Source organism: Fragaria vesca, linkage group LG1 (assembly GCF_000184155.1).
Source record: "Fragaria vesca subsp. vesca linkage group LG1, FraVesHawaii_1.0, whole genome shotgun sequence".
Lineage (NCBI taxonomy): Eukaryota > Viridiplantae > Streptophyta > Magnoliopsida > Rosales > Rosaceae > Fragaria > Fragaria vesca.
In genome coordinates, this window is record NC_020491.1 from 7,010,064 (window position 1) to 7,031,762 (window position 21,699).

General features: G+C 37.2%; 3 protein-coding genes and 1 pseudogene across 4 annotated transcripts; 3 read left to right on the forward strand and 1 right to left on the reverse strand.

Moving 5' to 3' along the window:
* Positions 1–4,838: 4,838 nt before the first annotated feature.
* Positions 4,839–9,388, forward strand: LOC101293237 (annotated as a pseudogene). The gene is made up of 4 exons (XR_183834.1): positions 4,839–5,308; positions 5,576–6,274; positions 6,381–8,294; positions 8,421–9,388. The product of XR_183834.1 is annotated as a TMV resistance protein N-like (transcript).
* Positions 9,389–10,514: 1,126 nt separating this feature from the next.
* On the forward strand, positions 10,515–14,262 carry LOC101293526 (beta-galactosidase-like). The gene is made up of 15 exons (XM_004288950.1): positions 10,515–10,688; positions 10,787–10,995; positions 11,086–11,152; positions 11,235–11,327; positions 11,438–11,581; positions 11,676–11,764; positions 11,852–11,957; positions 12,042–12,245; positions 12,352–12,513; positions 12,602–12,795; positions 12,887–13,100; positions 13,199–13,417; positions 13,501–13,715; positions 13,804–14,077; positions 14,155–14,262. Exons 1-15 carry the CDS (start codon positions 10,515–10,517, stop codon positions 14,260–14,262), a joined length of 2,472 nt encoding a protein of 823 aa, XP_004288998.1.
* Positions 14,263–15,548: 1,286 nt separating this feature from the next.
* LOC101302974 lies at positions 15,549–17,618 on the reverse strand. Its single transcript, XM_004287610.1, has 6 exons — positions 17,304–17,618; positions 17,102–17,195; positions 16,635–16,753; positions 16,469–16,552; positions 16,114–16,215; positions 15,549–16,025 (listed from the first exon to the last, which is right to left on the reverse strand). Exons 1-6 carry the CDS (start codon positions 17,571–17,573, stop codon positions 15,969–15,971), a joined length of 726 nt encoding a protein of 241 aa, XP_004287658.1. The 5' UTR covers positions 17,574–17,618; the 3' UTR covers positions 15,549–15,968.
* A 389-nt stretch (positions 17,619–18,007) lies between these two features.
* Positions 18,008–21,334, forward strand: LOC101303264 (DEAD-box ATP-dependent RNA helicase 17-like). The gene is made up of 8 exons (XM_004287611.1): positions 18,008–18,129; positions 18,212–18,538; positions 18,640–18,748; positions 18,864–19,210; positions 19,314–19,387; positions 19,667–19,971; positions 20,403–20,643; positions 20,914–21,334. The coding sequence occupies exons 1-8, from the start codon at positions 18,012–18,014 to the stop codon at positions 21,160–21,162; spliced, it is 1,770 nt and encodes a 589-aa protein (XP_004287659.1). The 5' UTR covers positions 18,008–18,011; the 3' UTR covers positions 21,163–21,334.
* Positions 21,335–21,699: the final 365 nt, after the last annotated feature.

Genomic DNA, 21,699 nt, shown 5'->3' on the forward strand with positions numbered 1-21,699 from the left:
TTAAAGGTCTAATTATCTCATCACGTTCATATATTCAGTTCATTGGAATTGCCTCTATCCAATTTGGCCAATAATATGCATTGTCGACATTCATAATGAAACGTGGTATTGCATCATACAGTCCTTAACGGTCTTTGGTAGCTACCATATGTAAATTTTCATCGATGATCATCATTCATAGATCTCACACATTCTTATATGCATGCATTAGCTATTATAAGCTTATTAATATCGGGTACCCATGCCACTTCTGGGGCAAATATTGTCATTTCTACGACAAACATCTCTCATAGATGAATTATATCTAGCGAATGTGGATCTATATTCATAATATCATAAAACATTATAGGACATGTATAATCTTCCATTTTCAGGAGCTTAAAACTTTAGACCTAGTGGATACATTCTACTCCAAATTCACGCCGTTATTCAAATGACAGTAGTCTTTTCTCTCTCCCTAACGGCGGGAACACTGTCTTATTTTGACCATGCATAAAAATGCGTTTAAATGTATATCACTTCCTTTTGAGTGAAGATGTCCATTGGCTGGTGGCAAACATAAACTAAGTTTAAGGTCAAAAAATATTAAATTCATGAGTATCAACCATATTGATGTATAATTGTATCACCAAGATATCATCATCTGATGGTGTACTTTTTACTTTTGTATGTGTAATATTGTAGCCGCCATATAAGGAACTCGGACATTTTTAATGACATTCTCGTTAGGAGAACCATGTCACTTAGATTCTCATTCTTCCCACAAATCAAACGGGGGCAAGGTTATTTTTGTTAATATGGTTGGTCTCAGGGATTTTACCCAAGTAAATCTTCTTCCGCTAGCATATAATTTTGTCATTAATAGTTTTTATTAAGTCACTAGCTGTGATATTCCTCAAGCTCAAAATGAGACAATAGGTAAATATTCCACAACAATTCATGTTGTTCTTCAGAAACAATATTTCTCCCTTTCATAACAAGAGAAGTGTCTCATTAAAGTGACAAACTAACAAAAAAATATGCACCTAATAAACAATTTTCTATGAGTAAGCATCAAAAGTTGGTACTGATTTCAAACAACACTGTAGGTAAAATATGATGTAACTAGTCATGTCAAAATAATTAATTTGGCTCAATGAACTTCTGGTTCATGACATTATGTGTCTCACTATATTGTAGAATTTAACACACGTAATAGGCGACATAGCGAGATACTGTCCATTTTGGATCTCGCTCGCTTTACAATTTTGTGCTTGAGTTGCCAACCCAAAATTAGTTTCACTATGGGGAGGTATGTTTGCAACACATCTCCTCCCCTCCTTCAGGCGATGTGGGATCTCAATACATATTCTGGAACCATATTGAAACCACTTCTTGTAAAGAGGGGATATTATGTGCTCTTCCAGAGCCATTAATCATATGTGTAATCGAATCTTCAAGTTCAAATTTATAATGTTAGAACTTCAAGTACTCAGATTTCATATGTTGAACTTCTAGTTCAAATAAATTTGGTGCCGGAAACTTCAGGTTCCAGATAACTGAACTAAACTTCAAGTTCACTAATTTAATTTACATACTCAGCTTCGGGCTTGAGCTTTTAATTTACACGTTATCTGGAATTCTTATGTTCTATAATTCAGTAATTTGAACTTCTGGTTCAAAAACATGACATTTGAAATTCATATGTTCGTGCTATAAAGTTGCAGGCCCGTATGAGTAACAATAAAATTTAGAAGAGGAAAATAATTAACAAACTCTAAAATGGTAAGGAACAAGGATAAGTAAAATGTGAGAATGGAAACTTATAGTTCCATTGGTGAAGAAGTATAAGAACTTCTGGTCTAGTTACATTCACGAATATGATAATCTTGTTTCTCTCCTCTAATTTCACAATAACATTGTATCAAAATAAATTGGAGCTTCATGCTCTCATATAATTGTGGATCACAAGAAAACCATATTGTATAGCTCTAAGGAGCTTCTGGTCCTTGTTGATTACATAAGTTTTGAGAAACTTCATTTCAATAATTTGACAATATCATTTTCAAAGAACTTCAGGCCCTCATATAGTTTGATCAAGAAACTCCAGGTTTCGATCAATTTTAATTACAAAACAGAATAAAGTTAAGAAAAATAAAACATACTTGAATTTCATAATCTCATACCATGATATTGTTTCTTCAATATATGTGAGCCGAATTAGTCATATTCTCATGACATGCACAATGAGTGTATTTGCAATGGGTACATGCAGAGCTTAAATAGCTACGTATTTCCTCCAATTCTCATAAATATGCATAAAGACCATCTTTCAATAAGATGAGTGATTGGGAAAAAAACTGTCGGTAGTCAGATTTCTAGCAAAAACATCTTACCAATGGTCAGATACTCTAGACAATATCACAAAAGATGCAACCGGTAGAGGAAAGACAACAATATATGTGTCCTTTTTCTATCAGAACCTCTAATCTTTCCACTCAAGTATAAAGCGAGGAAGTCTCAGCCTACAAAGGACCGAGAAACATGGTCACGGGAGAACACCTCTTATGTCCTTCATTTATGTCCATGGTGTTACTATGATACCCTACATTTCTCCACTTATCATATTACTCATGAGGAACTTCAGGCCCTCTATAGTTAGATAAAAAGGCTTCATGTCTCAATTATGGAGTTTAATGTAATTCTCTCGGAATACATAAAATACTCGTGAGGAACTTCAGGCCCTCTGTAGTTGGATAAAGAGGCTTCAGGTCTCAATTATGGAGTTCACTGTAATTCTCTCGGAATTCATAAAAAGAAGAATGTCGTGAAATGAATAGATTAAATTCATGCAAATAATGAAATGGGAAAATACATACCTTAGTCCCTTTAATAAATCAGATTTTATGGAAACAATAAGTTTCATGAAAGACTAATACCACAACAAAGAGGCTGTAAAAAACCAATTACTAGACCTGAATTGATAAAACAATAAATAGAGGTTATCAATGGTCATATAATTCCAAAACTACTACTTATTATGGAAACATCCATCCAGGCTAGGTAATGAAACCAATAAAATGTAATTAATATACATATAATTCAAAACCTAAGAATGATGATGTTTTGGGCTGTTAATGGTCAAAACCGCATAAAGAAACCGATGAATTTCCATGTTATTAATAGTTGAAATTTGGTATATATAAATACTTGTAAATGGTGCACATAATTGTGAACAATGACATTTGATTGCTAGATTAATGACCTGAAAAATATTTATGTGCACTTATTGGGAAGCAAATTAACCATATACACTCGTATAATAACCTTAATTTAAGACACTCATATCAATCACAATAACTCGGTGTCCAAAATACCATTATGATAGGCTTAATATTAATCGGTGTTAAGAACACCCCCATTGGTCATGTCTTTAACATTTCAATTTAGCCACAAAAACATTGTCAACTTGGGTGAAGTGACATCCACTCATGGCTCAAATTTCCCAAGAGACTGATTAATATGATTAATTTTGGTCTTATTGCCATTCAAAGAGGGCTTTGTAAATTGCCACTAAATTATAAGGCATGCGTCAATAGGCCGAAAATGGTTAAGCCATAACTATAGCCATATCATGATCCATATTAGAAGGCGTAAAAGCGTCTATTCATATCATGCTCTTGGTAACTGATCAACCGATGTTTGGCAAAACTCAAGCGGATATTTCACAGTTAGATACATGTCTTTCATACTCTTTTTCAAGACCACATAGATCATCATGGATCTAATTATGTTGTTTAGAACTTCATGTTCATATGAAAGTAATATCAATATCGAAACTTCAGGTTCGAATTTTGTGAACAATAGATCACATGTACATGCACAAAACTTCAGGTTTATGCAAACAATTAGAATTGCAAGTCTACTGTAATATTTGAACTTCAGGTTCATAATTTCAAAAAGTTCATATTTGAGAATTATTAGCGAAACTTCAGGCTCACTAATATAAGCAATTGTAAACATAGAATTGAGTAATATAAACAAAGTATATATGTAGACAAGATATAATCAAAATAGAAGTGAACTCATAGATCGTGAGTATGGATAATAAGGAACAAAAGTTGCACCAATATCTCATAAATCGTCATGGAGTTTATGGAACGAATGAGCGAAAACGTGCTGATAACGTGTTATAAACTAATAATGAGATAGAAAGAAAAGAGAAGAACAAAATGTAGGAGAAGGAAGAAGTGTCACTTTCATTCTCATTAGGCTCTTTTATATAGGAGTATGATTTACATATTAAGGACATAACTAATGAGTATTTAAAAGGACATCCACATATATTATAATATTTACAACAGTTACCTTATATTGAAATGGACTAATGAAAAATATTATTATTGAAATGAGAAATAAAATGTTTAAACTAGTACTGATCGAACATTTTTCATAATAAATTACTGGTGACATTATCTCCCGTTTAGTTTTAGTAAACAGAAGGTCGTAAGTTCTCACGCAGTTAATTTACCTGATAAAAGAAAAATTAGTCAAAACTGGTGTGAACGTGGGACTGAACTTAACAGTGGAGAACAGTGGAGACTAGACAGTGGGAATCCTAGACAGTGTGTGGGCTCATTGGCATTTTTCACTTTACAGATGGGTGGTCATTGTTTAATCCACTCCTTCTACTTTTTCTCTATCACCGTGAAACGCGGCAGAAAGGACATTTTCCCCTCTCAACACCTTTGCTTTTCTCAGTTACGTGAGATTTGAGAGTCCAATGAACTCGCCTATTTCTTCTCCAAACTCCAAAAACACTTTCACAGTCTCTCTTGCTAATTATCTCACAGCTTTCCATGGTGATTATTAAAGAGAGTTCCCCTACATACAAATACCATGTCTTTTTGAGTTTTAGAGGTGATGATATACGCAACAATTTCACAGGTCACTTGTACAGCGCTTTGCGTGAGAAGGGAATCTTCACCTTCATGGATGATCAGCTCATACGAGGAGAAGAAATATCACCAGCGTTAATCCAAGCAATCGAACAGTCGAAGATTTCAATCATTGTGTTCTCTGAAAACTATGCCTCCTCCAAGTGGTGTTTGGATGAACTTGTCAAGATCCTCGACTGCAAGAAAAGATATCAACAAATCGTTCTGCCAGTTTTCTTCAAAGTCAATCCCTCGGATATGCGAAATCACAGAGGTAGCTTTGGGGAGGGACTTGCCAATCTGGAACGCAAATTCAAAGATAAGGACCAGGTCCAGGAATGGAAGACTGCTCTCTTCCAAGCAGCTAGTTTGTCAGGGTGGCCTCTCGATGAGTACGTTAATTTCTATTTTGACAAAATATGAATTAATCCTTATACAATATTATACAAATGACAATACTATTTTTAATAAAGTACACAGTTGATTTGATTTCAAACCAGATAAATATTTAAGGGAGAATGACTATTTGCACAAAAACAGGTAAAAACTGTATTTATTGTCCAAAACATACGATATTTTATTTTGAGTGTGACTGTAAATCTGAATGTGTTTTTATATTCTCGATTAAATGTTGATTATGTGTTGTTCTAATTGTCCAGGCATCGCTCTGAATCCAGTATTATTGGGGAAATCATTGAACATATATCAAAGGAACACGTCAACAATACAGATTTGGATGTGGCCGAGTACCAAGTAGGAATACAACATCGTGTGCAAGCGATACAAAAGCTTTTAGGTGTCGATGGAAGAGATGTTCATATGGTAGGGATATGGGGGCTGGTGGAATTGGTAAGACAACAATTGCCAAAGCTGTCTATAACTCAATTGCTCAAAAATTTGATGCAGAACTCACAGAACGTGCAGTGCGATACGCTCAAGGCCTTCCATTAGTTTTGACTGTTTTAGGTTCTTCTCTACGCGGTGGAAATGTAGAGCTTTGGGAAGCTGCATTAGATGGTTCCGAAAGCCGTGAAATTAAAGATGTTCTGAAGATAAGTTTTGATGGATTGGATCACAGAGTGAAGGAAGCTTTTCTTGACATTGCATGTTTCTTTAAAGGTGAAGATAGAGAACACGTGATAAAGATTATTAATGCATGTGGCAGCGAAGAATATTTTATTAATGTGCTCATAGAAAAGGCCCTCATTAGCATTGATAAGTTTGATTGCATTTGGATGCATGACTTGATTGAAGAAATGGGTAGAGATATAGTTCACGAACAGTCACCCGATGACCCTGGAAATCGTAGCAGGTTGTGGTTTCATGAAGATGTTTACCGTGTTCTAGTAGATAATATTGTAAGTACTTATCTTAATTTACCTCATCTTCATGTATTTTTTTGTTAAATTCATAAACCCTAGGAAGAGAGTTTGGTGTGTTAATACTATTGCATTTTCGTACCAGGGCACAAACAACGTTAGAGGCATCAAGGTGGAGCTACCCGAGGATTCAGATGTGATATGTTTATGTGCTACTTCTTTCTCCAGCATGAAAAATCTTAAACTTATCATATACCGAGCGGGACGCTATTCTGGAGTTGTTGATGGTCTGCCAAATAGCTTAAGGGTAATTGATTGGCCTGACTGTCCCCTACAAGTTTTGCCATCCCATACCATTCCAAGAGAGCTTTCTGTAATCCATATGCCTCGGAGTGGCATCAAAGTATTGGGAGATGGATACAAAGGTATGTTCTTTTGGATGCACATGTTTATCTCTGGCTTCTCATCTGTTCCTTCCTCTCCATTATTTGTTTATCTATCTTTCATATCTGTTTCGCAGCGTTTGATAAATCTGACATCAATAAATCTTGGTGGTTGTCAATACTTAACAAAAGTGTCAGACTTATCAGGAATCCCAAACTTACAGAGTTTGGATCTATTTGGCTGCAAAAATTTAGTTGAAGTGCATCCTTCTGTTGGATTCCTTGATAGACTTCGTTATTTGAGTCTTGGGAACTGCCATAGGCTTGAGACTGTTCCAATGGAAGTTAGTTGGAAATCCATGAGGTATCTTATGCTTTTCGATTGTGGAAGGCTTGAGAATTTCATAAACATTGTGCACGAGATTGAGTCCATTAAAACGTTGAACTTAAGTTACAGTGGCATAAAAGAACTGCACTCCTGGATTGGATGTTGCACTTCCTTGGAAGTTTTGAAGTTGGATCGTACTCCAATCAAACAACTGCCTTCAACAATTGGAAATCTTACTTCTTTGACAGAACTGGGGCTGTCTGGAACTCTCCTTAAAGAATTTCCTTATTCGATTGGATGTCTCACTTCCTTGGTGACTTTGAATGCGATTGGAAGTCTCATCGAAGTACTGCCTTCATCAATTGGGGATCTCACTTCGTTAAGATTATTGAACCTGTCGGAAACTCCCATTAAAGGATTGCCATTATCAATTGGGGATCTCACTTCGTTAAGAGAATTGTACCTGTCTGAAACTCTCATCAATGAACTGCCTTCATCAATTTGTGATCTCACTTCTTTAAGAGAATTGGACATGTCTAAAACTCCTCTTAAAGAATTGCCTTCATCAATTGGGAATCTCACTTCCTTGCAGAGATTGGAGCTGTCTGAAACTCTCATTGAAAAATTGCCTCCGTCAATTGGTTCTCTCACTTCCTTGTTGCTATTGGACGCTTCTGAAACTCTCATTGAAGGATTGCCTTTGTCAATTGGAAATCTCATTGGCCTTGAAAGTTTAAGACTAAAAGGATGTGCAAACCTTACAAATGTGCCACACGGTGTTTACGGAGGGCTGCAAGGTCTCCTTGAATTAGACCTCTCTTGGTGCCCAAAACTGGTTACATTTCCAAGTAGGGCGAGCGGTTTGGTTTCCTCAAGTTCAGAATCTCTTCTTCTGATGCTTCCAACTGATTCAAACAATGGGAATGATCATCCTGGTTCATTATTGTTTCCCCAGCTACAGGAAATAAGTTTTGAAGGATGCAAATTATCAGTGGTGTCTGATTCTCTAACGAATCTGGATTGCAAGTCCACATTGGAAAGACTTAATCTATCAGGATGCAGTTTCGATAGTCTTCCGGCATGCATCGGCAAATTTCTCAATCTGGTTTCTCTTAATTTGGGTGGTTGTAAGAGCCTTCGAGATATTTCAGAACTTCCTCCAAATCTGTATCATCTTAATTTGGATGATTGCGAATCGTTGGAAAGATTTTCGAAATTGTCAGACATACTGGAACAGAAAGACACTCCGGGACTTCTTTCAAGTATGAAATTGTCTAATTGCAATAGATTGATGGAAAATCTTGGCATAGACTTGGTGTCGAAGATGGCAAAAGCACTACCTTATCAGGTTTTCCATCTCTCCATCTCTCCATCTCTCTCACTCTCTCTCTCTCCATATGTACAAATATAATTATTTATGTTTTTTGTAAAATTTTGACTACTAACAGTTATCACAACCATATGCATCTTGCAGGTGGTGCAGGCCGGCCTAGATCAACATGTCTTGTCCTGGGATCTTATGCTTCCAAGTCTCCTGGAAATTGAAGTTCCGAAGTGGTTTGATAGGGGTGAGGTGGATGTAAGTGTGCTTCCCGGTCATGAAACTGGTGATACGTGTGAAATTTTGATAAGAATCCCTAGAAATCTGAAAGCTGAGAAAATAGGATTGGTTGTCTGTGTTGTTTTTGAAATTACAAAAGCAGTTTACTATGCAGCTGATGTGACCGTTGTGATTGATAAAGAAGAGTATGAAAATAATGGCCACCATTTTGAAGCAAAAGCAACAAAGTCATCCGCTCATGATCATGTATTAGTGTGTCTGATATGTATTGCTTTCAAGGAGCTAGAGTTGGTGGATCGTGTGGTTCGAGTTATGTGTTATTACCATGGGTCGCCCCTAAAAAGTTTCGGGGTCCACCTGGCTAATATGCAAGAGAATGATGGTGATCATGTAAGTGGTGAATACTTGGCACAAGAAAGATATAGGGATGGCAATGCTAGCATTTCTGATTTTGAAAACATAGAAGGGGCAGCTGTGGCCTCATTAGTATCAGATGACAGCTTTACCGGGGAAGTACACGATGATCATGATGAAGGGGAACCAGAACGGGAACTTCATCGTCCAACAAAAAGATTCAGGTGGCAATAATGCTATGATCATCCGTGATGGGGATGATTAATAGTTGGATTCCAGGTAATTTATAACTCTATGATGGTATGGTTAGTTAGGTATGGTTCTATATTGATCTGTCTAGCTCCAAATCAGTCAATAAGGGCTATTTATTTGTCCATCCAATTTTTAATGTAACTATCTTCCTTAGAATGAATTTCCTTTTTCCCCTGATTAAGATTTTGCCAATCTGAGTGCGAGATCAGATATTTATTTAGTGTATATTAATGTGTAGGATTTTAATGTGGTACAGTGATTTCTCCTTTTGTGTGAAGCTCTTTTTTATTGGGTTTGACCAGACTAAATATAAACTAGCTTAGTTATAACTCTCCATTATGTTGTATTAGTTTTTCTACGTGTATTTAAATCAAGACGAAATAGCTTTAGCGAAAATACTGCTTCCATCTGAATTGTTTTAGACATTTTAAACATTTTTCCGAAAATGTGAGAACATATGATTTTATCTTTGAACAAAGGGCGGTTTTCTGGTTGGTTTTATTTATTTACTTCAGTATGGGTAACTTATGAGACATTTGTAGCTTATTCCCAAGGAATCTAACAATTACCATTTGCTTAGCTTTTAATCCACCTATGACCTATCACCATCAAACGAAATGTGAATAACCTGTCATTCTCCTCTTGAAACAAGGGCATGCACTACTACAGCTGCTTTTGCGGATCGTCTATCATTCAAGATGTGAAGAACACAAGTATTTACAAATTATTAACTTTGCGTATGCAACAACAATGTTTTATCTCCTTTGTGAAAATGTATAGTTGCTATTAAAATGTGAAATAGGCCAACGAGACCAGATGAGGCTGATGGGCCAAAGACATAACCAGAGAGCTGAGAGCCCAATAGAAGTCCAATAATAAAGCAAAGACCTAACACTTGACTATAAGTCTATACCAAACTCTAATTATCCACAATTGGATAATGAACTTCTATTAGACTTTTCATCAAATACCGTCTTCTAACTCTTCTGGCTCCCTCAATCGACTTCAAGTGCTAAATGGTCTTAAACTCTGAACTAAACACAATTACGCATAGTTTACTATCCAGACTCTACCAAATATTCAGTGATGAATTCCTGACTTAACTATACCAAACTCTTACTAATCCATATTTGGATAAAAATGGATAACCTTCTATTATATTTTTCACGTATTTTGGCTCCATACAGAAGATTTCTACAACTCCTAGAACACTATCTTAGTTCCAGTAATGTTAATCTCGACCATTAATTACTCTTTATCCTATCATTCTATCAACTCGGTGTTCTATTTGATCTCAATTACACTTCAACGAGGGAACTCAGGTGCTATGTTCTCGTATATATAGATGAAAACCCTGATCATTCTCTTCACTCGTGCTCTCTCCCTTTCCTCTCTACAACCATGGCTCTCCCCAAGAGTTTTACATTCTCTCTTTGTTTCATTCTTTCTGTGATCCTCTCCAGCTTTGTTGCTAATGCCACAGACGTTTCGTATGATGGCAGAGCCATCATCATTGATGGCAAACGAAGGATTTTGAACTCTGGTTCCATTCATTATCCTCGAAGCACACCACAAGTAAGTAAACCCTAGTGTTTAGTTTAGCCTACTGTTCATCATTCTTCATGTCTTTTCATGATCATCAAGTTGTTCATTGCTATGTTGTGTGACTGCAGATGTGGCCAGACTTGATTAGGAAGTCAAAGGAAGGTGGACTCGATGCCATTGAGACCTATGTCTTCTGGAATGCGCATGAACCAGTTCGTCGTGAATACAATTTTACTGGTAATCTTGACCTAGTTAGGTTTCTCAAAACTGTTCAAGAGGAAGGACTTTATGCTGTTCTTCGGATTGGTCCATATGTTTGTGCTGAATGGAATTATGGGTGAGTATGTTTTCCTTTTGATATTTTATAAAGAACTTTAACTATGAACACTGTGACTGACTTACTGATTCATATCTAATGATGGAATAGAGGACTTCCTGTTTGGCTCCATAACCTTCCGAACTGCCAGATTCGAACAGAAAACGATGTGTTCATGGTAATTCGAATCACTTTCACTTTAACTAATTTGATTTATAGTCTTGAACTTTTGTACTTATTATTTATTTTGTTTTTGGCAGAATGAGATGAAGAATTTCACTACTTTGATCGTGGATATGATGAAGAAGGAGAAACTATTTGCATCTCAAGGAGGCCCTATCATTATTGCTCAGGTATATATGCATGCTTCATATATTGTACCGGCTCTTCATATCAATGTATCTTCTGCTTATTTACACAACTATTTTGCGATGTATTGAATAGTTTCTTCTTATTTGATTAGATTGAAAATGAATATGGGAATGTGGAGTCATACTATGGTGATGCTGGTAAAGCATACATCAACTGGTGTGCAGATTTTGCTGAATCGCTGAACATTGGAGTTCCATGGATTATGTGTCAACAACCAGATGCTCCAGCATCAATGGTACACCTTTTTTTTTCTTTTTTTTTATGCCTAGCTATTTACTATATTATTCTTCTATTGTTGTTTAATTAATTGCATTATTTCTAATTATCAGATAAACACATGCAATGGCTGGTATTGTGATAAATTTAAGCCAAGTAACCCCAACACTCCTAAGATGTGGACTGAAAACTGGACTGGCTGGTAAGTTACAAGTGAATTTTTATTGCAGAACTTATCAATGTGGTTTTTCATTGTTAATTAATTAACTTAATATATGTATGAAATTAGGTTCAAGAGCTGGGGTGGTTTAGATCCACTCAGAACTGCCGAGGACGTTGCCTTTGCTGTTGCAAGGTTTTTCCAATATGGAGGCACATTCCAGAACTATTACATGGTAATTAGTACATTAGTTTATATTTCGACACGATCAGTTCTTTTTCGATGATACTTATTGATATACATATGCATCTGTTTTCAGTATCATGGTGGAACAAACTTTGGTAGAACAGCAGCTTCTTACATAACCACCTCGTATGATTATGATGCGCCTCTTGATGAGTATGGTCATCTGAATCAACCAAAATGGGGGCATTTGAAAGAGCTTCATGAGGTTTTGAAATCCATGGAACATACTCTCACCTATGGCAATATTACCACCACAGAATTGGGTAACTCTGTCTCGGTAAGTAGATAAACCATTTTCACACAACTCAATGACATTCTAAACTGATCAATTTTAACATTATACTAAGGATTCCTTATACTAATGTTGTTAATGTTTTCTTTAGACCACTGTGTTTGCAACAAATGAGTCCAGTAGCTGCATTTTTGGCAATGCAAATAACAGTGCTGATGCTACAATCACTTTCCAAGGAAAAACACACATCGTTCCGGCTTGGTCTGTTAGTATTCTTCCTGATTGCAAAGAAGAAGCATACAACACTGCTAAGGTATATCTAATAGCTTCTCTTTTTCACAAACCATTACTTTTCTTTCTTTTTGTGCATACATTTTTAACCATTTTGTTTTACTCTTTAGGTAAACACCCAAACTACACTTAAAGTAAAAAGTGTGAACAAGGCTGAGGATGAACCTCAATCTCTTCAATGGTCATGGAGGCCCGAGAGGATTGACACCGAGCTTCTTGGCAAAGGTGAAGTTGTGGCAAATCTTCTTATGGAACAAAAAGAAGCTGCAAATGATGCTAGTGATTATCTTTGGTACATGACAAGGTATATAATCTAATTAACTGAGTATCACAATACATGATCAAGGTATTCTATCAGTTTGATTAACTAATTGATCTGAGTTTATCTTTTACAGTGTTCAAATCAGTAAGGATGATCCAGTTTTGATTGGAAACATGACATTGAGGATAAATGAAACTGGTTACATTCTTCATGCTTATGTTAATGGAGAACATGTTGGTTCCCAATGGGCCAAATATAACGTCTTCAACTACGTTTTCGAGAAACCTATCAAGTTGGTTCCCGGAGTGAACACAATTTCATTGCTCAGTGCTACTGTTGGATTTCCGGTTCGTACCAATACAAAATTTTATTTTCGTAAAACAATTGTGATTCACTAATACATACATATAATCTTTACTGATGCATTTTGTTTAATCATGACTAGAATTATGGAGGTGGTTTCGAGGACATCAAGACTGGAATTATTGGTCCTGTTGAATTGGTTGGACAAAATGGAGATGAAACAGTGATCAAGAATTTGTCTGAGCGCAAATGGTCGTACAAGGTTGGACTCCATGGCATGAATGACCAGCTCTTTAGCTCTGCTTCTCGTAAATGGTCAGTTGAAGGTGTACCAGAAAACAGGACGATGACTTGGTATAAGGTACGACGTCCCTAAATTCAGATGTGTATAATATTTACGTGTGGTAATTATGTAAACCCTAAACCCTAAATTGTGTCTTTCAGACCACTTTCAAAGCTCCCCTAGGAACTGAACCAGTCGTGGTGGACTTACAAGGGTTGGGTAAAGGCCATGCTTGGGTGAATGGTCATAGCATTGGGCGATATTGGCCAAGTTACTTGGCTCCAGAAGATGGCTGCAGTGTTGAGGCTTGTGACTACCGTGGTACATACGATAACAACAAGTGTGTATTCAACTGTGGCAAACCAACTCAAAGATGGTAACTACATTTTTCTCAACCTGGTTTGTCTATTTACTTGATATCCTATCTTCAATTTTAACTGACAATTCTTGAATCTATTTTGAAGGTATCATGTTCCGCGATCCTTTTTACAAGATGATGAGAACACGTTGGTCTTGTTCGAGGAATTTGGAGGCAATCCATCATATGTGAATTTCCAAACAATCAGAGTTGGAACAATCTGTGCAAATGCATATGAGAATCACACATTGGAACTAGCATGCCAAGGTCGTTCCATTTCAGCTATCAAGTTTGCAAGCTTTGGAAACCCTGAAGGAACTTGTGGATCATTTAAGGAAGGCACCTGTGACAGCAAAACTGCTTTGTCCATCCTTCAAAAGGTTAGTATTTCTCCCCATTCTCGCTCTTTGTTACTTGTTATCTGTAGCTAATAATATCTACTGTACATGATTTGTAGGAATGTGTTGGAAAAGAGGCGTGTTCAATTGACGTATCAGAAAGCATGTTTGGTTCCACAACTTGTGGCGGTATTGTGAAAAGGTTGGCCGTGGAGGCAGTTTGTTAAGAGTATTATTATTTTTTCTTTTCAAGAGGGAATTTAAGGACTTCTGTTAGTGTTTTTGTTATGAGATTAGTTTTGGTACTCTTATAAGAAGATAGTGTTGATGGCCATTTTGTAGTTATATGATTTGGTAATATAAACTTGTTTACTCTTAAGTATCTTGTTTCATGTTTATGCATTTGAATTTGGTCATTATGTAGTTATATGATTTGGTAATCTCAATTTTGCTTTGTCTACCAACTCTCACGATAAAGCTAAAAAACCAAATTTGGTTCGGATCGTTACTCCCACAATAAGCTATATTACAATTCTCAATGAAAAAATTTGGCTTGAGTTAATTGGTAAGCCAAATTTGGCTTTGTAAGCTCAAACTAATACTATTTTATTCAACTTTAGATTTGTCCTTCCAATTTACATTATCATCTAAAGTAAAAATTTGTTACTAACAATTCTATAGCGAAGATTTCAATGAGATCTTTCATATAAGCCTCATATCAAATATATTTATATAATTTTTTTTTCATGATTAATTATTGATTTAAACAAATATATGACAAAAGAAAAAAAAATGTCTTTGCCTTAGGATTTAGCGGGAGTCTTTCCAAAACCAAAATACTATTAATTTAAGGAATTAGCTTATTGTGGAAGAGTTTGGTATGCTAAAAAACAATTCTATAGAATATTCTCATTCTTTTAGTTAAATTTGAAGCTAAATTTAGCTTATGGTGGAAGATGAGGGACATTTTTACGGCGCATTTCTATGCATCTTAACATTTCTATGCATTGGGATTCAAACATATAAACACATGTATTTTAAGTTTTTTGTTTCAAACATTCATACATACAACAAATGTACTGCCAATGTGTTTTTGGATTGCAAAAGTTCAGAATGACATTGCATTCCCCCAATATTTCGATGTTTTTGGATTGTCAAAATTATAAGTGACTTTGCATTCCCTATAACTTCTCCCCCTAAAATCCAAATCCCTTTGAGGATCAAGAATGGGGATCTCCATGGAATTGGGTTCCGGCCTACTTGAACATCAGTCATTCACTTCTTTCAGCAAACTGGAAACCCATACGTGAGTTTAATATTTTAGTTTGCTTCAATATCCCAATTAGTAATTTTTTTTTTTTTTGGTAATAGAGATGTTAAGTTTTTAATGTAATACATGATGAGTATCGCATTACTAACATTTATAACCATCCTTCATGACCAATTTGACGGTGCAACGAGTGAGACACAATTTAATAACATGCAGTACATATGAGAAATTTCATCAACGAATAACCAAGAACATGCATTGGACATTTACAAGTCAAATCATGTTAATCTCATGAGCTCATACTTTAATCTATCCATGCATACAATGAGCGGCTTCGAATACCTTTTTTTCCTTCCTCTTAAATTGCTAAGAGTTCAATAATGCAATTGTAATGCTTGTACCTGAATGACGATTTCCAGATAATGTAGCAGCAGAGTAATTTTTTCATGAAAATAACAGAAGGGAATCATCAAATTTATTTTACATGGGTCAATTTCTACATTTGCAAATGATAGAGAAACCAAAGTGACCAACAAACATGGCCTGTTAGTGAGCTGTAAAAGAATGCAGTTCGGGATCATTAGATGAGACAAACGTCCATCAAATAGCAAGGGCAAGGCACGAACTAGAAGAGTTATACTCCCTTTGTATTTGCAACTTCCTTCAATCTATACGCTCTGCTGTTTGAGAGTGTTGCTCCTCAATTAAACTTTGGACCCTCTGTAATATACATCAGATGGAAGTCCATAATGAAAAACAAGAGCATACCCGACTTTAAAGTTACATGGGCAAAATTTAGTAAATATACCTTTACGGAACTTCCAACTTCCTCAAGTTTCTGCAATAGTGTTAGCTCCCCTGGGTATGAAAATGAATCATGCCTTACAGATTTTGATGGGGACATCTGAAGCTGACAGTAGAAAGAACCAAGGGTTAGTAAGTATACAGAGAGAGAGAGAGAGAGAGAGATGAAACTTGAGAAAGACAATTGATTAGCATATATGACACCGCAAACAGTAACAAGGATTTAAATCATATGCCCTGACCATGCTTGTCAAAAGCATGATCAACGGTTCAACTTCCATTGTTCAGGACTTAGTTTGGTTATAAGTTGTGATGTTTATATTAATACTTCGGCACAACAATATGATATAAGCGCGTACCCTCAAATTTGGAACATCTTCCATTGTTGAAACTTGTCTAGAGAAAACCTCATTCGTCATGCTTGAAAGGCGCATTAGGACAGCCTGCAAGTGATATGAAGATAAAGACTCTCATTGCTTAACCTTTAAAATATATCACAGAACGTGTTGATTGAACTCAGGCTACCTTCCTAAAAGCACTTGGATTTGCAATGCCATGGATTTGAACATCATCACTTGGAGGCCTTCTGACACCAGCATGCTCTATTCTAAGTGAGTATACACCAAAGAGAGACTGCAGATATCCTGAGTACGACAATCGTATTTACAAGGTTAAAACCACAAGCAAAATTAAGTTACAATACATTATATAAGATGTTTCCTCAACATATAACAGCCTATGAACAATACAAGCATTAGGGAAGAAGAATTCAAAAGGTGTTCTTCGTTCATATATCTTCTAATGTATAGTTTTAAGAGCATCAAGATAATAGCAAATCCACATGCAATACAACATCAAGTAGGTCAGAATCAATCAAACGACGCCGTTCTAATGCAACCAATTACTCAAACTACCCCCAATACCAAGCAAAACAATCACACAAGAATATATGCCTACACGAAACAAAATGCAGTAAACTGCCAATGCCTTACCTTGCTCGATCACAACATCAGCCACCGAAGCCAACAAAACATGCTTCTCCTTCTTCAACACCCCAAAAAACGGAATCGGAACCGGCCTCGTAACCTGAGCTAAACCAAACAAACTCATCACTCAACCAATCCAAGACTAAACAATACAATCACACCAAAATGACCAAATCAAACTAAAAAAACTTCAAATACCGAACCTTACCTTATAGACAATGGCATTGGAAGTCAAATACAGCTTCCTAGACCGGATATCCTTCCTTAGAATAAACCGCCGGACCGGAAGATACAGCAACATAAAGAACCCAATCCCCCACGCCAATATCAACAGCGCCGAGTACAGCACCCACTGCGCTGTTTGGTACTTCACGAAACTCTCCTCCATCTCCCGAAACGACGCCGCATAGAGCACCGCCTCTTCTTCATTCCCCGGCAGCAAACCCTTCTCCAAGCTATCGATCTCGTCCGACCCCATCTCAATTCACCGATCCAAAAAACCTCGATTAATTCAACTGTATCTAATAAAACCACAATAATTCCGAACCTAAAAGACCAAAATACCCAAAGAGTACCAAGTTTTAAAAGGTGGGCCCCACCGACCCGCTGGGCCCACACTGCCTCCAACCGCCTAGCCCGCATAAATTTTTTTCCTCGATCGTAAAAGACCAAAATACCCAAACGGACCAGTTTTAAAAGGTAGACCCTCTGACCCGCTGGGCCCATCCGACCTCCAACCGCCTACACGCACCACTTTTCCCTTGGCCAGCATTATTATTATTTTTTTCCTTATAAAATATGGGCTGGGCTTGGTGATACCGATTGTAAATACAGACCCGGTTCAGTGATTCGGGTCGGGTTTTGAATACGAGACAAAATTTGAGCTGCTCTGAACTTTAGGGTGTTGGTTCAGCAAATGGTGGCCGTCAAGAAAAAAAGCGCGAAAGCCACGGAGGCAGAAGACGGCGAGATTTTCTCGGCTTCTTCCTTCTCAAGCCTCGGCCTTCACTCAAATCTATGCGACCAGCTTCAAGGTAAACCTCAGTTTTTTGATAGCGAAAATTTCAATCTTTATTTCGAAAAATTTGAATTTGATTTTGGTGATTTTCGGTTCAGAGAGGTTGGGCTTCAAAGGTCCGACTTTGGTTCAGGCCCAGGCGATCCCGGTGATTCTCTCCGGCCGCCACGTGTTGGTGAACGCGGCGACGGGGACGGGGAAGACGGTGGCGTATCTGGCTCCGGTTGTGCACCACCTGAGCTTGCAGCAGCCTCGGGTTCAGCGCTCCGATGGGACGTTTGCGTTGGTACTTGTGCCGACGAGAGAGCTGTGTCTGCAGGTTTATGAGATTTTGCAGAAGCTGCTGCACCGGTTTCATTGGATTGTGCCTGGTTATGTGATGGGAGGTGAGAAGAGGGAGAAGGAGAAGGCCCGGTTGCGCAAAGGTATGTGGAGACTTTTTGCAGTTTTCGGTTGCGAAAATGTTTTGAATTTTGATGTAAACCATAAACCCTAAACCCTACTGGATTGTTTTGAGTTGTTACAGGCATTTCTATTCTTGTTGCGACCCCGGGAAGGCTGTTGGATCATTTGAAGCATACGGCGTCGTTTTTGCACTCGAATTTACGGTGGATCATTTTCGATGAAGCAGATAGGTATGCCACATTATCTACTCTACCATTGTTATTCTATACTATTTAGTGCTTTAATGTTTTGGTTCATGTTGAGGGAGTGGTTTACTTAGCTTTGTATTATTTGCATTTCGGACAGGATTTTGGAATTGGGATTTGGGAAGGAGATAGAGGAGATTCTGGAACTTTTGGGTTCAAGGAAACATGCCAAGGATAGTGATGCGTCGAGTAAATTTGAATTTCAGAGGCAGAATTTGCTGTTGTCTGCGACCTTGAATGAAAAGGTCAATCATCTTGCAAAAATGAGCTTGGAGAAACCTGTATTGATTGGTATGCCTGACAAGAAGACGAGGTCGATTACAAAATTTGAACCTCTAGGGTCTTCGGATTCTGACACAGAGGAGCCGCAACATTCGGTTAAGGAAACAGGCTCCACTAATGAGGATTATAAACTTCCATCGCAATTGACTCAGAGATATGTTAAAGGTGTGTATCAATAGTTCTTTGTCTTTTCCTTTTGGGTTGGAGGGTAATCCAAATCATATTTTAGACATGGTGAAGTAAGTAATTTTGATCAATTTATCTGCAGTACCATGTAACGCACGGCTTGCTGTACTTCTTTCCATTCTAAAGCATCTTTTTGAGCGAGAAACTTCAGAAAAAGTAAGCCTACTTCTCAACTTTCCATTCTGTCAGGGGTCATTGTTAGAGAAGCTAGTTTCTTTGTTGTTATCTTAATCTGGGATATAGTATCCATAGCCAATCCTTATGCCTCTGTGATCAATCCTAGTTTGCACAATCTGAATTCCTCAAAATGCTTTCTTTTATTGTTAAACTTAGTGTTTGTTTTTTGTTAAACTTAGTTTGAGTCTATCTCTACAGTTCTCAGCTTCATCTTTTGTGTTCTTACCTTATCAAGTTACTCACATACTCATTTTACAGATTGTGCTATTCTTTTCAACATGTGATGCAGTGGATTTTCACTACTCCTTGTTAAGTGAGTTCCAGTTCAAACCTAATTCAGGACCAGGATCAGAACTCAAGCAGAAATTTCTTACATGCAAGACCTTCAGGTTGCATGGCAATATGGAACAAGTGGATCGAAGAACCACATTCGAGACCTTCAAAACAGAAAAGTCGGCTCTTCTTTTGTCCACAGATGTGTCTGCAAGAGGTTTGGATTTCCCCAAAGTCAGATGTATCATACAGTATGATTCTCCAGGCGAGGCTACTGAATATGTGCATAGGTATGTTAGATTTCAGCCTTTATGTTTCTCACATGTGCAATATTCTGAGCCAAACAGCCAGAGTTTTGGTTTGTTCTCGCCCTTTTGGTCTAAAAGGGATTATTATAACTTGTATTGTGCAATATTGTATGACATTCACATTCATCATGAACCCCCTATATGCTCCGGAGTTTCCCCATGAGTAGATAAAAAGACTAGATTCAATTATTTCAGGCTTGAGAACTAATAGAATTTTTTTGTTAACCGAAATAATATTGCTTTCTTGGTGCCTGTTATAAGGCGAATATTCTGGGGGAAATAGTTTTTGTAGGGTTGATAGTTTCTGTAGTTTCTTTGAATTTCCCTAGGAAAAATTTATCAATGTATATTCTATGTGAGTGTTGATATTAAATTGAGCGTAGGGCCTGACGTTTATTTTATCCATGCTGTAGGGTTGGCAGAACGGCTCGCCTGGGTGAAAGAGGAGATTCAATATTATTTTTACAGCCAATTGAAATTGATTATTTGAAAGAGTTGGAGAAGCATAGTGTGTCTCTAGTAGAGTATCCACTCCTCAAAGTTTTGGATAGTTTCCCACTATATGGTCAGCAGCATATCAGGAAGTTTGTTTCCATTGATGCACATCCTTGGGTGCTGGCGTTGCAAAAGGCACTTGAAGCGTTTACAGATCAGGTAGTTCATTTCTCCAGAGTTTTCTTAATGTGCAGCAAGTGTAAATGTGTTGTGCTTTAGCTGGGAGAGTGGTTTAGAGATCATCTTCAAGATTAATAACAGTCTTAATCAGCTCCATTTATGTTAAACCTTAACAAGTCACTGATAGAGACCAGATACTTGTAGAAAGTAATTGCTATTTGAGTTTTCTAGGCAAATGTTGAGGTGTAAGGAAGTAAGGATATAGAATAATTGAGAATCACTAACATAGTCTCTCATTTCTTTTATTAGCCAAATATAAAACCTCTGGCCAAGAATGCATTTTGCTCTTGGGTTCGTGCCTACACTGCCCACCGTGGTGAGCTGAAGAGAATTTTTGTAGCCAAGAAACTTCACTTGGGACATGTTGCCAAAAGCTTTGCATTAAAAGAACAACCTTCCTTGGTTGGGGGTTCGTTTCACAAGCAAGCACAGAAGAGGAAGAGGGAAGAAAGGCAGAAAGGAGGAATGAAAAAGAGGAAGTTTAACAGGAAAACATGATTGCCGATCCTGATACCAACACATTCATAGTTGTGGGAGATGCAGATCGTTGAAGCTTGTTTTGGTAATCATTGTGAATACTTTAACGCAGTTCGCATGTGTTGTATGCTTGTTTTAGAGTAACTGATGGTCCTCTAAGTTAAAGGGATACTTATGATATTATCCTTGTTTGGTTGATCTCGATAGAGTCATATTACTTGTTACAGCTTTGTTATATCGATCCTGATGCCCAATTCAGCAATAGGCTGGTTTATGGCATACTAGCATACTAGTGAAGATGTAGGCCGATAACAATCATTTTGAACAGTCGGGCTACCTTTTTATTTTCGGTGGTTGAGCACCCAATTTTGTTCTCTCAGTTCACTCTACGTTTATATAAATGGTTTACTGGAATGTTGATCGAACTCTACAAAAATCGTTATCTTGCTCCGAGCCTCCGATGAGTTTCAAGATGTGAGTTTAAACTGGTTAAATCTGTGACTGGGATTGTCTATACCAATTGTATTACATGTGCCTACCTGAAATTCTGAAACCATT

What these genes read in the sequence shown, in the direction of transcription:
- LOC101293526 (XM_004288950.1), top strand. Translation starts at nt 10,515, where the DNA reads ATGGCTCTCCCCAAGAGTTTTACATTCTCTCTTTGTTTCATTCTTTCT. An exon ending in CAGATGCTCCAGCATCAATG is followed by an intron (nt 11,582 to 11,675) that starts GTACACCTTTTT and finishes TCTAATTATCAG; the next exon opens with ATAAACACATGCAATGGCTG. An exon ending in GGACGATGACTTGGTATAAG is followed by an intron (nt 13,418 to 13,500) that starts GTACGACGTCCC and finishes TGTGTCTTTCAG; the next exon opens with ACCACTTTCAAAGCTCCCCT.
- LOC101302974 (XM_004287610.1), bottom strand. Translation starts at nt 17,573, where the DNA reads ATGGGGTCGGACGAGATCGATAGCTTGGAGAAGGGTTTGCTGCCGGGG. An exon ending in TGATGTTGTGATCGAGCAAG is followed by an intron (nt 16,754 to 17,101) that starts GTAAGGCATTGG and finishes TGTCGTACTCAG; the next exon opens with GATATCTGCAGTCTCTCTTT. An exon ending in AAGTTGGAAGTTCCGTAAAG is followed by an intron (nt 16,026 to 16,113) that starts GTATATTTACTA and finishes TGTATATTACAG; the next exon opens with AGGGTCCAAAGTTTAATTGA.
- LOC101303264 (XM_004287611.1), top strand. Translation starts at nt 18,012, where the DNA reads ATGGTGGCCGTCAAGAAAAAAAGCGCGAAAGCCACGGAGGCAGAAGAC. An exon ending in TCTATGCGACCAGCTTCAAG is followed by an intron (nt 18,130 to 18,211) that starts GTAAACCTCAGT and finishes TTTTCGGTTCAG; the next exon opens with AGAGGTTGGGCTTCAAAGGT. An exon ending in TTGAAGCGTTTACAGATCAG is followed by an intron (nt 20,644 to 20,913) that starts GTAGTTCATTTC and finishes TTCTTTTATTAG; the next exon opens with CCAAATATAAAACCTCTGGC.